A 15,812-nucleotide genomic window follows, 5' to 3' on the forward strand; every position below is an offset into this window, starting at 1 on the left:
ATATATATTACTTCATAATGATAGGAAGTTTTATTATCCTTCCTAAAAAATAATTAACCATTATGAATTAATATTATTTATTGCATGAATTATATATATATATTTCTTATAAGATAATTGTATCAAATGTGTTGATATTATAAAAAATATATTACCTCATTGCAAAATAATTTCAAACTTCGCATTTGCACATATGTCCATATGGAAATAAATGATATAGCCATCAAATATATAATTTGCCGTTTTAATTATATCAATCATGGCTCTCACAAATTATTAAAATTAATAAATGTACATTTATTAAAATAAAAATTTTTTTGAAATTTTTTGACAAATAAAATTGCTTTCTTAACAAAAAGTTATTATTTTCTTCAAGCATAGTAAATATAGCCAATCAAACATCAGGAAATGATATTACATAGTGAATGTACAATAATCAATATAATAATATGTAAATATCCAAGTACATATTGCTCTCAATGTAACCAATTTTCGAGTTTATCTTAGAATCCTATATGTATTTCATTTACCATGTTATCATTTACCATATATTTTTACATTGCAGTCTTTTGTCGATTAACGTTTCAAACGAAACTTGTTCTAAAAATAAACATTTGTGTTCTTTAAAATGCTCGATGCAAATAAAAAATATTATGTCCTTAAAAAAAGAAAAAAATTTACGTCTCTGGCACAAATCTATGCAGTGCACTAGTTAAAACTAGCAAAGAGCTCTGAAGACCCTGTGGCAAATGTCTTTGCAACCAAGAGCCTTTGTATTGCTCTATGTGAGCCAACATTTTGTTTGCTACGTCAGTTCTGAAAGTAGGCGGTAAGTTAGATACTCCTAGATTAATGACTGCGAGCCCCATGTTACTATTCGGATTTACGCCGACTCCGATCAAAGTTCTGCCGATCTTGCATGCCGTTAGCATCAAATCGGAGGTCAGTTGCAATTCCTGTATCTCCATTGATGCGAATTTGGAGGACAAGTTCGCCTCGTACAAGGAATGGGATATTCGTTTAATTTGCTTCGTCATTTTCTGCAAACAGTAATTTGCTTGTAATTATTTTATCTCGTGTTATTCATTCTTAAAATATTAAGATTTATATTTAAACGAGCTACTTACAGCGAATAGATCGGTTGAGAGATATTCTAGGTTCACATTATCTGGATCAGTTAATAATCTATATAATGTGGAACCGCGATTATCTGGTATTTGTTGCAGGTCTTTAACTGCCTGATTTTTGCTTAATGTTAATACCAAAGTGTCTAAACGTCCTAACTCTAGTATCGCGCTACCGATTTTAAACTCCGAGTCTTGAAACACGTGTATGTCTAATAATTTCGTGATACATTTTTCCCTAAAGTGACACAATTATTTTATTAAGCATAGTAAGCAATAATGTATTTGATAATGATGTACAATTATAACTTTTACGACGATTGTTACCTAATTGATGCAGATAATTCAGGCATGTCATAATTATCATCAGGACCCAAGTCTATTTCCGTCATTGGGTTCCAAGCTAAACCAGCCGCCACTAAATAACCGATCCATGCGAAAGGATGCGGTGTAAGATGATGACTACCCGACCAATGTGCGACAACGATACCGATCGAATTCTGCTCTAGAGAGGTCTTTATCGCGTTCCTCGTGTTAGCATATGTTGACGCCGGGCATCCCGCTAAACTATTGTAACTAGCCGTACCAGAGCTTGGTAAAACGTTACCACCTGCTACTCTGAACGCTTCTGTCCATTCGGAGAAATCATAATCAGCCTGTAACACAAATATTTAATAAATGTCGCATAAGTTTTATAAACATTTCTACGAATCTATCACTGAAAATCGCGAAAAAAAATGTAATATTACCTGAAATCCGTATTCAACGAGTATAATATTAGTGGGAATATTGTGGAATTCGGGTTTAGAATGTAGGCCATTGGAGCATAATAGTAGAGTTGTGTTCGCGCTTAGATTGAGAATATGCCAGAGTTCTTGAAGGCACGAATAGGACTTGAATACTTCCGACATATCCGTTTCGATTGTATCGTTAACAGACGCGTTCAAGTCGAAATTGTCAGCTTGCACTAATAAACTCGCTAATCGTGGACCGACGTGAACGTAACTCAAACTGGGAAATACCGCAAGTAATTCTTGAAAGATAGGCCACATTTGGGTCAAGTGATGCTGGCCGACGTTAGAATCGACATCCAATGTGGGCACTATATCTAAATGCCGATCCCTGAGAAAATTAATGTATTTTAATTATTATATATAACGAAAATATTAATTTTTATGTAATCGCCGAGCGGAAAATTGTTAAGGGTTAAAAAATAAATATTTAGAAAAATAATGACACAATAGATAATAATTGAATATATATAGAAGATAGTTATAGAGAAGAATTATTAAACATAGATTGATAAAATTAAAAGAAAAAATAATAATAATCACAATAATTAAGTTTATATAAAATATTAGAATCTATTTGAGAACGATAATCTTACGCGCGCGCGCGGTTTTTCTAACGAACATGTAATTGTACCTGCAATATCTATCCAGTGTTACCATCTCAGACTTGGAGTAGCAGAGCTGCCAGTCACAATTCGGTATAAGTCTGGAGTAGAGATGCAAATGCGAGATTTTAAACGACGACAGTAGATCAATAATATGCAAAAGGTATTCTAGGGTCGGTATACGTCCTCTGGGTGAGATGTCCAACAGCAAACCGCGATGTGTGAATCTCGGCTCGTCTTTTATAAAGACGGGCTCTATTTCGCACAGCTCCGATCTATTCCGATTCTTACTCAGACGTAGAATCTGCACAAATGTGCAGACCGCGTAATGCAGCCCCACTAAACTTCCGGCGCTCACTTTAATGAAGTTTTGCGTAATATGCAATTGATAGCCGTCCGTAATATTAAATAGATTGTTATTCACAGTGCATTCTATCGTATTGTCGTTGAGCAGTTTGCCGCAACTAGGTTGCACTTCGCCAATTTTTACATCGTGACCCAGTTCGAGTAAATGAGTTCTACTGACCTCCCACACATCTAATATTTTATGTACAGATTCACTTCCCTAGGAAATAAATTATACGCGCAATAAGAAATTTAATATAAAATAAAATTGCAGAAAATTCCAACAAGATAAAGATTCAGATTATAATTTCGAAAAAGAGAAATGAATATATCTTTTCTTACTTGTATTATCGATATAAAAAGCTCCTTTCCGGCAATAAATGGAGCTGTAAAGTTTTTCAATTCAATCACAGCCTTTGGCTGTGGCCACAACAAGTTATATATGGTTCCTTTATCGGCGTTAGATTTGCTAGGACTATCTGTGCCTGTGTCACGCGAAGGCACATCGTACACTGGATCCGAAGACTTGTTAGATTCGACTGACAGTTGACTCATATTGCTCGAGAGACTTTTTTGGCAAAAGTTTGTCTCTGTGAATGATGTAGTAGGACTATGCATCGTTTCGTTTTCGTTTAAGAAATTTGATATAAATCTTTGAAAGAAACAATGTAGAGATTGCTTCTTTCTGGAAAGGTCGTACGGCGTTTTCCCCGTAAACGTTCTGAAAAAACATTTCCTTTGCAAATACATATATGAAAAAGATATATTCATGATTAATCTACTCTGCACACCCTTTAGTAGCTCGTATGTGAGGATTTGCACCAGCCTGTAATAGTTCCTGACAGATAGCGACATCGCCGCGATTCACCGCGTCATGTAACGGTGTTGCGCCACAACCATTCTCGGCATTTACATCGGCTCCTTTATCTATATAAAGATGCTAATATAATAAAAAACCTTATTGAGCCACAGAGCTATCATATCTGGTTTGTATATTACCAAGCAAACACGTGATAATTTCTTTGTTTCCGTAACATGCTGCCCAATGTAACGGTGTGTTTTTACTACCTTGCGAATCCCATGAATTAACATCTAATCCAGCATCTAACAATTGCACCACTCTATCTACCCTATAAAAAAAAGTACATGGCCATGGTATCTAATGCTGTAATTAACACAAGGAGCTATCTATACTTTTTATTTAAAAGAAAAAAAAAAACATTTTAAAATTAATTGTAATAAGTATTTACATACTCAGAAGCAGCTGTTGCTCTTAACAGTTCCTCTATATAAATACGTCGTATTGCATCACTCGAAGCAACATCTACTGCGTTATGTCCATTTGCATTCTGTACAGCTGGATCAGCACCGCAATTTAAGAGTGTTCGCACAATGTCTGCTTGATTGATCTAAGCATAAAGAAAACACAATTTAATTAGAAAATCTAAAAAAATTAACTGGTGGAATATATTACAAACCTTTGAGGCATATGATAAAAAAGTTCCTTCTTCCAAAACCGGTTGGTTTAATATCTTATCTTTCGTAATGCCTTCTGTTGCATTACCATTATCACCTATGACAGAAAGATCGATGATATAAACAACGAAACAAATAATAGAAAGATCGATAATCCAAACACCAATACAACGGAACTTTTGTGCGACCATGCGAACATGTATTAACGCGGGATGAAAAATGTTCGCATCGTAAACACTTCGTCGTATTGACACGTTTGCAATACATACACGCGTCCAAGAGCGATCTGATAATGTCAGTACGTCCGTGTTCGATCGCCGTGCGAATATTCTCGCAAATTCCTTGCATCTCTGCTCGAATTCAACCTGCAGTTTGCGAGGGTCAGGGCGGCGCGTCGCCTGGCATCGTTGGGATATTATTCTGTATTATTCCGCTGTCAGCTGTCAGAAATCGCGCCGGTCATATCGTCGATCTCGCATAGCATAGCGGTCCGATGCGGTGTCGGATGGTGTATACGTGTATATGTAACATGACAACCGCCGTCAGTCTTGCCACATACCGCCTTTTCAAATGCGTTATCAATGAAAATTGATGAGATTACTTGATGTTATAAATCCTATATTATCTCAAAAGCATTTTTGCGTTTGTATAGGTCATGTATAGTCATACGAGCATGAAATAATAGAAAATTCGAATGCGCGATAAAAAAAAAACTCGAATAGGAAGCTTATATCTGATTTTTTCCTCTCGTTTATTTACGTCATGTCTTCCAACCATTTTGTAAGAAATTCCCTTGCTAGAGAAGAAAAGGCAGGAAACCCAACATTGCGAAATTTCCTAGGATAATCGTTCCAAAATTTTTAAGTAGCATCCACAACTTTATTCGATATTTTATCTATGACTCATCATGTCTGTCATAATAAACTTGCGCGCACATGAATTTGCACTACTGTTTATACGTTGATTTGTGTTTAAGAACGAATGATAAAACGTGCAACGTGCAAGAAGAAAATCCAACGAATGATTATGCAATTTGGTTAAAAAGTTATTAAATAAAATATTAAAGAATTATATAAAAGACGTAATCGAGTAGTGACATATTGTGAATTTGAATCTATTTAATTATGATGACCATAGAATTATTATTCAGAATACAAATAAATTCTGAGATGATTATGCCGATCACATTGAGTGGCATAAATCTGAAAACGAAAGTGGAGGAACTAAAACGGGAAGCCGCGGGAAGATGGAATTTGTCCAAGGATTCGTTAGGTAAAATGATGTTGCACTATTTGAAGATTGGTCTTTGTTATAGGATATTTAAAATCTTTGTTACTTAATCTTGACTCTTCAACACGTCAGATTTTTTGGATCTATTATATTTAAGATATATCTCAAGAAATATATCACTTAAAATTATTCTATGTATAGAGTATTTAAAAGATTTTAGAAAAAAATGATAGTCTTGTTTTATATTTTTTTCCTGATGAAATATTAACGCCTAATGAACTTGAAAATTAGAATTTTTGATGTAAATGTTTGATTAATGTAAATCTAATATTAAATAATAGTAATACTTATCTCTCTCTCTTCCTTTTTCTTCAGAATTTATTTATTGTGGACTTACACTTGAGGATGATGCAACAGTAGAATCTATTGGATTGAAAAATGGATCGATGGTGCATGCACTGAAAAAAAAGGAACCAGAATCGCCAGCACCAAATAGATATATATCAGAAGATTCTATCTTACAATTGGCATCAGCATTTAAGTCTTTTAATGAGATGCCTGCATTTAGAAGCGCTTTGCATGTAAGTATTATTTAAATAATTTTTCTGTTAACTTTTATCTGCTTAGTTGTCTTATGTTTCTCATTTCTTTATAAACCATATCATGATCATAAATCATATCAAATAATAATTCTTTATAATTTATCATCGAACATTAATAGAGAAACTATAAATAAATATTTTTATATATTTCAGCGTTTAAGTAAAAGACCAGAGGTGATAGATAATATTATATCTTCCTCTCCTGGATTGCACGAAGATTCTGTCGCCATAGCTATGCTACAGGATCCAGATTTAATGGCACATTTCACAGATGTTGATACTGTTAAAAGGTAATTAGATATATGATTTTAATTTGCATCAGCTAACATATTCAGCAATTCTATGCAAAAATTGTCATCAAGAAAATATATATTATCTCATACTTTATTCATATGAAATTTGCGCGACGAACTCAAATTTTTTTCGCACATATTCAGAATCGCAGAGTTGCATCCGGTATTGATCGAGGCGGCGCAGAACATTGCGGCTGCCGTGCACGAGGAAGCGCAAAACACAGCTTCCAGCGGCTCCTCCAGCACTTCAGTGGCCAGTTCACAGCCTACAACCGCGCGTTCTTACAGCGTGGATAACATGAGCCTCGAAGAGGAGATGGCGCGTGACATCGCACACTTTTTCGCCACGCATCCTGTAAACGATAACAACTTGCGCTTCCCCAACATACCGGCGGCCGCAAATTCGCAGACGTCGCAACGGCCGGACAATCCGCCATCCTCCACATCCGGTAGCGTCAATCAACCCGTAACTGGCAACCAGAATATCGGCGTGATTACATCTCAAATGTTTATGGAAGCGATGAGACAGGCCGCGATCGCGACCAATCCAAATTCGCAGCAAGCAGCCGCATCTCCGGTGGCTCCCTTGCCACCGATGTTACCGCCATTTTCACCGCCGGTTAATGACTTGCAACGGCAGTTGGCGCAGATGCACGAGATGGGTCTCCAAGATGATACGGTAAACATTCAGGCACTGCAGTTTACCAACGGTGATGTGCAGGCGGCGATTGAACTCGTATTTAGCGGTTTCAATGATAATTAATGGGCAGCAACAACAATGAGACGAGATATGTAAGTGATTATACTTTGTATAAATAGAAAGTGTCTTAAAATATTTAGATATCTCATTCTAGATATCTGCAATATTCCGTGTATAGTGAGAATCAATTAAACTATATGTATATAAGCTGTTAAAACATGTGTACAAGTGTGAAAATTATTGCTTGAGAAAAGCTGTGTCTTTTATATAATTTTTGATGAGATTGTATATATCATTCACTACCTTTACTGTCTTCGTTGATATAGTAGAATCTATAAAACGTTTCCATCTTTCAAGAGCTTGTTTGAAGATTATCTTAATTTTTCAGATCTAAATACAATGTACTCAGCATTTTTTGCAAAAAAATACATGATATGCGGAAAGATCAATATTATTTATCATATTAAATAAAATTGTATACTTTGTGTTAATAATTATGTATCAATTATATCTTCGATAATTTTATATCTTGTCTCGTTTAAATAAAACATTGACTTTCACAAATTATTTTTCCTGCACTATATGTGCTAATATGCTGTTGTAATATAAGTGACCCATGTCATTTATGCCGTAGCTATCTCTAAATTCTAATCACTATTGATACCTTATCTCTTTCAGTTCTTTTTAACGCGCCTATGTACGAACAACCAATTTTACATAGTATAACAAAGACGCGTGTGTGATCAGGGATTTAGCGGAAGTTTAACATAATGATTTGAAAAATGAACGACGTATAACACATACATATAATTTAATAAAATTTTTAATATTGATGTGATAATTTTTTAAAATATTAATCGCTATAACTAATTTTTTAGAATGCCTTAATATAATTTTTCCCGTTCTTATATATATGAAAAAAATTTTATTTAACAAAGAAATGTGTGCAATATAAGACAGAAATTATAATAGAAGATTTTCAACACATGTGTGAGCCATGTGGGGTGACGCTTCAGTATATAAGATGTGCCAAAAATTCTTAGAATAAATGCGTCACGCATATATTAGCAGTGACGTATGCGTTAATGCGAAATCGAATGAGTCGCGAAAATTTATACAATTGTGCATAGATATTAACATCTGCAAGTACTATTGGCGTATCATCATTTGAGTGTTCTTAAAGTCTTAAGTGTCTTATAAGTGACGTTAGATTAAGATTTATCTGATTATTTACACGAGATTTAAGATTGGTTAAATCGAAGACACACAATGTTGACCATTAAGAGCTATTAGCAGTAATTATCTGTGAATATAATAACACTGTTAATAATTCTAATTATAGGATTTATATAGATTGATTATGCAAAAATATGAACTTAATAATTTTTATCGGCAGTTGAAGCAAATTTTACACAAACATAAAAAGGATTTGTTAGATAAATTATTTTTGAGTGTACATATTTTTGAAGAAAACTTATAGAATATTCAATAATAAGTACATTCAATATAATTGGCATGATATTTACAGTTAAAAATCATATATAGAACAATTCCTTTTCTAGCAAAAAATATATATTTATTTTTAAAAAATTAAGATATTCTGCAATGTATTTTAGCGAATGATCGAATCATAAAAGAAAAATCTGAATGTCCTAGGATTTCCTTTTCTTTTTCTGTCCCGGTTTTTCTCTATTCTATTCACATATACATATATAATAGCTCTATAATTTTATTTATATATGAGCCTCTTATATAAACTTTAATAAGATCTAACATGATGTCGTGGAAAGATAAAATTTACAAAAAGTGGCATGATCATTTGTCTTTTAAGAGGCTCGTATCATTATGATTTGTCAATGTATCAATTATATAAATCTATTTAGCATTAGTTATTATATCTACAGATTGCATAAATAGCAAAAGTTATTTTCGTATTGAAAAAAGGAAAGGAATGAAGCAGTTTCAATTGCAGGGGGTGCAACATATACATGATACAATACTGCGTTGCGTTGGTGCGTATGCCGGTTGCCGGTCCACGCGCGCTCACGCTTCGAAGCGGGTCGAGCGTGTGCGAGACGCATAAGTAAAAGGGGATTTGTGCAACGGTCCGTCAGTAGGAATCGGGATTTCGAGTGGTTTAGACGTGCTGTTCCGGAGCGTGCTTTAATTTCGCAGTCATTGTGCGCGACACGAGTAGCACGTGTTCGCGACGTCTGACATACAGAGATACACTCAACACGTGTCTATCGCTAGAGGAACAGGAGAAATTCGTGAAAAAGGATCCAAACCGCTTTTCTCGTCATTTCGACGCGATGGCTCTTTCAAAAAGCTCGTTGTCTGGATAAAGTACGACACGTGCGACAGATCTATGGTGCGAGAGGTTATGGGAAAATCAAGACTCTAATCTCGTTTGGATATCCTGCGCGCTTACAGAACGTGATTTCAACGAACGAAAAGGTCACCAGTCAAAAACGCGTGAGTTTTTTTTCACCGCTTGTTTAACGTCAAATGTTCAACCTCTGGTTCTTATTTCGTAAACATGCGACAGGAATATCAGAATTTGTTTTCTTCGTTCTTTCTCTTCGCGGATTTTACGTTAGCAAGGATCACGAGTTTACAAACGACGAAGAGGACGGGAACGACCGGTCTCCGACAGCCGCGTTTAGCGGCTTCGAGAATGCGGTCTCTCCGATTTTGCCGGGGTGGGCGCGTTGTCTGCGGCCAAACGAGCCGGTCGCGTGCGAGAGCAGGGACGGGTTTAAAAACATCTACGGACGTCTTTCACATACGACGAATTTCTGTAGCTCTCGCTCTATATTTTAATCAATTTTTCATTTTTTTCTTAAATCGCGGTACAATTTTTAGACAATTTTTTCCACGATTAGGTCTATCATTTCTTATCAGAATCCGTTCCTAGACGTATAAAAAATCACCGCTTACACATGCATCTTCCATCTCTTTTGAAATTAGTAGAATAATGATGCTAATAAATGATATAATTTGCGATATAAAAGTTCTTTTAGTAAGAGAAAATATTTTGTATTGAATTTTAAACGATTGAAAGAAGTTCGCTCTCGGATATATATTTTTTTTTTATTATTGTCCGCGTATTGTCTGATGCAAAAATAAAAAAAATAGCAATGGATTTTAGCCTTGCACCGGCCCTGCATGGAAATGTTCGCATTCGCAATAAAGGCCGCGGCACCGTTCGCGATCGGTCGGCGTTGCTAAGCCGTCAGTTTTTAAAGGTTCATTCGTCTCTTCTGCAACCTCTGTTCCGCGAGATGATCTCGCGCAGTGATTCTTTGTCTCTTATATTTTGTTTTGTTCCTTTCGATTTTTATTTGGCACAATTTTAAGAAAAATATCAATTTCTTTTCTTTCAACGAGGAGAACCTTTTTGCACTGTACATTTTATCTTATCATCAATTTTCATCTAGAATATGTTGAGGAGAAATATAAAAGAGTAAAATATAAGATATTCCGAGATAAAATGAAATAAAATATTTAATGCAATTGACATGCTATCTCGCTTTTTTTTAAGCATCAACAATTCCGAGAAACGGTATCCTCTCTGATTGTTTTTCCCGTAGATTATTCTGATGTTACAGAAGAGATCTATCGTCTTGTTCCGCGAAACTGTCTTCGTAAATTTCAATCGGCGCCTCGCGCCTTCAGAATAAATTAAAAGTTAAAGAAAAAAATTGATATATAAAGAGCAAAATGATTTCGAATACGACCTTCGAGCAAAGAGGCCAAATCTGAGGAGCAAAGCGAAAGCTTGTCAAATCGTTTCATGAAATAAAATATGCACTCGGCCTTCTTTTATAAGGTGGACAAAGCCGAGCGAAAGGTCGTAAAATTACTACGTAGAATAGGACACTATTTTTTATTAGAGGCAACATCCAAGATGCTTACCTTCGGCGAAACGAATGGTGAGGATAAACTCGAATCGATAGATTGTTATACAGATCCATCTTAATGGCACGTCATATTTCATGTCCATATACGTATACGTATCATCGGATTAGCATTGCGCATTTAAAACTAAATATGGCTATTCTGACAGAGTTACATCTACCTCTGGCAAAGTTATGTTTTATGATGTTTTATGATGTTTTATTAACACCTTTCGCGTAATTCATGTTCGGAAAATATATTTTCTTCATTATATTTATTTATGGAAATACGACGCGTTATTACTAATCGATTAGTCATAGTCTTAATAGATTACTAGAATTTGTCACAACTTTTTTTTTTTTTTTTACTTACGATAGCATAAATTTAAGAGAGAAGAATCACAGAAGATGAATTTTATATAGAATTTTTAAATAGAAATATGATTTATAGCAAGTTAATTTCGATTATAATGAAAGGACATTTTTAAAATATTAGAATTATTCCAGAATATTTTAAACATACGTACATAAATTTCATATGGATGTTTTACGATAGGAATTCGATCAGCTGATGCGAAGGAAGGAAGCGCAAAAAGCAGCAGCCGCGAATAGAACGGATGATTCCCTCGAGTTCCTTGAACGTCTATATTTTTTTCTCTTTTTTTCTCCCTCTTCTTCTACAAAGTAATCGTGGCATTCTTCAAGTCTTAAGAATTTCCGAAGCCGATTATACATCACCGGTGTAATTAAACCTTCCGAGATTAGCTCTTATCAATAGAACCGCATGTTGATTTCTGATTGCGCATGCTTGATTTAGGCAATCACACTAATTATATAATAAAAATAGTAATTTTTACTATAGATCTAAAATTATTATTTCCTTTCAAATTATTTTGCAAACTTGTATAATGCTTTATGATTTTATGATGTAAATAATTTCTTGTATTAAAAGTTAAAATATTTTGTACCTCGTGTTTTAGCATTAATAGATTACAGGCTCTTGTAATATTATTAATAAATCGCGATATTGTCGAACGTATGGCAGACCATATAAAAGGCAGATAGGAATAAATTGGTCAATAAAAATGTCTCTCTTGATTTTGATGATGGTCAAGTCTCCCGGATGATGCTCGCAACGCTTCGCTGATCGCAATGAGTAAACACTTTTTTTTTCGTAAAAAAAAAGTGCAGACAGGCATGCATCATGCATCTAACGAAAGCCACGTAGCTATTATCGAAAGGTCGTATTCGCCTGAAAGTTTATAATTTCAATTGCACTATAAATGATTATTTTACTTGCAGGTCATGGCTAAGAATAGGACAGCACTAGCATATGTTACATTATCATCTTTCTCGAGAATGATATAGAATATTAGTTTCATCGCAGGATGTGCTAGGAATTTGTGTACAAATTGTTTAAATAGCGATTGGTTAAATTATGCTAATGTGATTAAGATAAAATTATCGAATAATTGTAGATTGCAAGTTGATGCGCTTTATTTTATAAATCTTTTTCTGAGAATTGCTTTTTACATGTAAAAAGCAACTCTCAGAATATCATCACGTTTCTGTGAATATTAGCTTAAAATTCCAGTTCAGAGAACCCGATATATTTTATGTGGTTTAACATTGCACAATATATATACGTTCAGTTTGAGATCGCTTCAAACTGGTTTATTCAAATTCGCAACGGGTGCGATGGCAAATTCAGAAGGAGAGTGTGTGATTCCAAGCGGTTTAATAAAGATTCCCGTCAATTAAGTATGGATTTAAATCCGAATGTAAACCGGTTTAAACTATTCTTCAGCGCATTTATATTTTAAACCCTTCGCACACATCTACCAGATAGAAATCAATTATCAACGTATATTATTAAATGATATTTTTTCGGTTAGAAAAGTATACTAAAACTAAGATTAGGAAAATAATATCAGAAGCAATAATAATATCAGAAGCAATATAATTATATATTATTAACTAATTAATGCTCTTTTAAGAATTTCTTTTAAGAAACATTAAATATGTATGTTCATTCGACTAGATCTTTTCCAGGATATTGCCAAATTACCTATAATATTGCACTGAAACTTATATATTGCTGAACATCTCTCCGATTAACTCGTTACTCAGGAATCTGAGGGTATTAGATATTCTTCGCGCATCACCAATTTTAAGACGACGACGACGATGATTTGAAATCATGTCGCTATTTGAAAATCACGGATGCGACTCATAATGTATTCGGATATTATGACAGCGATTGGCATATTTTATCATTGATTGTCTGCGATCGTGAGAATATGCTGGTATAATAATTTTGTCACGTCTGCGCTTCACGAGAGAATTATTTTTTTAATTCCTTAATCCGTTTTTGGATGATCATCCGACTCTAAATCGTCGAAATCTTTTATACGACCATGAATTTTATTTTTGCATATCATGTTTTACTTCGGGCCTGTAGAATAGAAACTAAAATCAATTAATTATGAACGACATTTTAAGATATGCATTGTATTGTACATCAAAAAAAGATTGAATTATTTTTTTAAATGATTTTTTGAACGCAGTCGATATCCAATAGAAGAATTTATTTTCTGAAAGAAAGAAAAATTATTAATTTTTTGAGACTGAGTTTCAATCACAAAATTTTAATATTTTTCGTATCAGATAATAGACATTAGATATAAATTGTAGGTTCGCGTTTTTCTTTTCACCTTCATCGAAGTTCATCTTTGCACGGTGCATCGCAATGTTGCAATTGATGCAATATACCGAATAAATCGCCTAACTGTCGACGATTTATCTCGTCGCTTGCGTCTTGCGGGCGCCGCGATAGTCTTAAAAAAGCCTCTCCCGGCAATATTCCGCATCCGCTTGTTCAACACGGCGGCTGTCAATAAAGAGGCGCCATCGACGAAGGCAAACACTTCGATCTTGCATATGTACTTTTTAAAGACTGTACCGTTTGTTTAGCTGCTAATTAACATATCGGCATTCACGGTTAACGCGACGCGAATAATCACGCGGTTGTCATGATGGAAGAGATTACATTGACATCGCGTCAGTTTTTTTTTTGTGAAATTTACGCGATTTAAATTGAGATGTTACATCGGCAGTCTGTCGAATTAATTAGACACACTTGCATATAGTCGTCGATTGACACACATGGTATATTATGTTTGTATTACATATTACATTAATCGATATCTTCAACAAATTTCGTGACGATGAAATTTATAGCGAATAATAAGAAATCGCGAATAGTATATATATTTTTTTATATAAAGATATAAAAGTTATTAAAACTATCACAAAAAAGGAATATAATATAACTAATAGCATAATTAACAATGTAAATGCTTCATCATAATTATAACTCCAGGAATGAAGATCTATCAGGATTCGCTCAAAATAACTTATATATCGTTCAGAATAACGTGTTTATGCAGAGAGTGCATAAACCGTAGATCCTTTTGTGATGATAAATTACTGACTTACAGTAATTTGTCGTAATTACGGTAACAATGATTCGATAAAACTTCGACTGTCGGGGCCGGAAATCGCTGTCACACGCGTGTTTCCACGTGGAAATACGAGGCGATGTGTCACGGAAAATAGTGCGTTAAAAGGCGCGGTTTGTCCGGTAATTAGATAAACTCGTGCATTAACCCACCAGGGACTAGAGATAATCGTGTAGAGTTTACGATGTTAAATGGCGAGAGTAATTTTATAATTGGCACACCCACACGATGCTTGTTATTTAATTGTCGTGAAATGGACAAGGTCAACGCGAAGAGGTTCGCTTTGTGGCTTTTCACCTTGAACCCTCTGAGACTTTAATCTCGAACTTCATACAGGTTTTTTTTAAAAAAGGAAAATTGTCGGGATAATATAAATATCAATTTCCATCAATAATAAATTAATTTCTATTGATAATATATATTGTTAAAGAATTGATAATATTAGTTGTGATTTTTCGTTTGATTTTTACATGATACATTCAACTTGTTCTATATAAATAACTTTATCTTATATAAAATCGGGACCCTGTCGTGGCTAAAATCGACAATTCAGTATCTTGTCAGAAATTTCTCATTCGTTATCACATTGGCAAAATTTCCACGCTTTCATTATTTCTCATGTCGAGATATTTCAGTCGATCTTTAAACATAGACGCGCAATTATAAACGTAATATAAATAATAAAGACATAAACATTCCGCGAGTTACAAAGTATATTTGATTAAGTCTAATCAAAGCATTACGTCAAATCGAATAAACTGCCAGCTCTAATCTTTAGCAGAAGCGGCATAGTGCTCTATTTTTAATTTTCAATCCTCGCAATCACATATGGAAGCAAATTTGACATATTAATTTACAACAATATATGAACATTGCTCATTCACAACTATGCTATTTTATAATTAATAATTAGAATATTTTCAAATAATGAATATTTAATTAATATTTAAAATATATACACATTACGAGGAAAATCCGTGGACAATGTTTACCCATATCTATCTTTGTTCGGTCATTAATTCGTGTAAAATCGATATTTTTTTTTAGATATGAATATTTCATAGTGCAATAAATAAAATTCGCCATGTTGGTAAAGATATAGGTATTGAATTGCATAATGAATTTCTCGGATCGTCCGCGATTATGAAACAAGAAATGTAAGAAAATCGTAAATCTGAAAAAACGATGCGTTGTAAAAGGCAAATGTACGTATATACATATATATA

General features: G+C 34.1%; 4 protein-coding genes across 5 annotated transcripts in view; 2 read left to right on the forward strand and 2 right to left on the reverse strand.

Moving 5' to 3' along the window:
- Positions 1–6: 6 nt before the first annotated feature.
- On the reverse strand, positions 7–5,151 carry LOC115241291. The gene is made up of 12 exons (XM_029816984.1): positions 4,611–5,151; positions 4,344–4,438; positions 4,120–4,274; positions 3,865–3,995; positions 3,657–3,792; positions 3,208–3,586; positions 2,550–3,085; positions 1,874–2,246; positions 1,452–1,780; positions 1,128–1,362; positions 682–1,040; positions 7–600 (listed from the first exon to the last, which is right to left on the reverse strand). The coding sequence occupies exons 1-12, from the start codon at positions 4,687–4,689 to the stop codon at positions 585–587; spliced, it is 2,823 nt and encodes a 940-aa protein (XP_029672844.1). The 5' UTR covers positions 4,690–5,151; the 3' UTR covers positions 7–584.
- Positions 5,152–5,251: 100 nt separating this feature from the next.
- LOC115241292 (ubiquitin-like protein 7) lies at positions 5,252–7,691 on the forward strand. 2 transcript variants are annotated; one of them, XM_029816987.1, is made up of 5 exons: positions 5,252–5,613; positions 5,947–6,152; positions 6,327–6,463; positions 6,611–7,258; positions 7,555–7,691. In XM_029816987.1, the coding sequence occupies exons 1-4, from the start codon at positions 5,466–5,468 to the stop codon at positions 7,227–7,229; spliced, it is 1,110 nt and encodes a 369-aa protein (XP_029672847.1). In that variant the 5' UTR covers positions 5,252–5,465; the 3' UTR covers positions 7,230–7,258; positions 7,555–7,691. The 2 variants fall into 2 exon arrangements, with proteins under 2 accessions (XP_029672847.1, XP_029672845.1); XM_029816985.1 differs by having other exon boundaries at positions 6,611–7,691.
- A 1,514-nt stretch (positions 7,692–9,205) lies between these two features.
- The window catches only part of LOC115241328 (bumetanide-sensitive sodium-(potassium)-chloride cotransporter), a 19,426-nt gene continuing 12,819 nt past the window's right edge, over positions 9,206–15,812 (forward strand). Inside the window, exon 1 of the mRNA XM_029817033.1 lies at positions 9,206–9,641. The gene's annotated coding sequence lies outside the window, so the exon portion shown is untranslated. The remainder of the gene's footprint in view (positions 9,642–15,812) is intronic.
- LOC115241332 (N(G),N(G)-dimethylarginine dimethylaminohydrolase 1) overlaps positions 11,542–15,812 on the reverse strand; it is a 21,374-nt gene continuing 17,103 nt past the window's right edge. The window contains exon 7 of the mRNA XM_029817045.1: positions 11,542–12,317. Coding sequence (XP_029672905.1) covers positions 12,297–12,317 — 21 coding nt within the window. The 3' untranslated portion in view covers positions 11,542–12,296. The remainder of the gene's footprint in view (positions 12,318–15,812) is intronic.

This window comes from Formica exsecta, unplaced genomic scaffold (assembly GCF_003651465.1).
Source record: "Formica exsecta isolate Colony F162 unplaced genomic scaffold, ASM365146v1 scaffold475, whole genome shotgun sequence".
Classification (NCBI taxonomy): Eukaryota; Metazoa; Arthropoda; class Insecta; order Hymenoptera; family Formicidae; genus Formica; species Formica exsecta.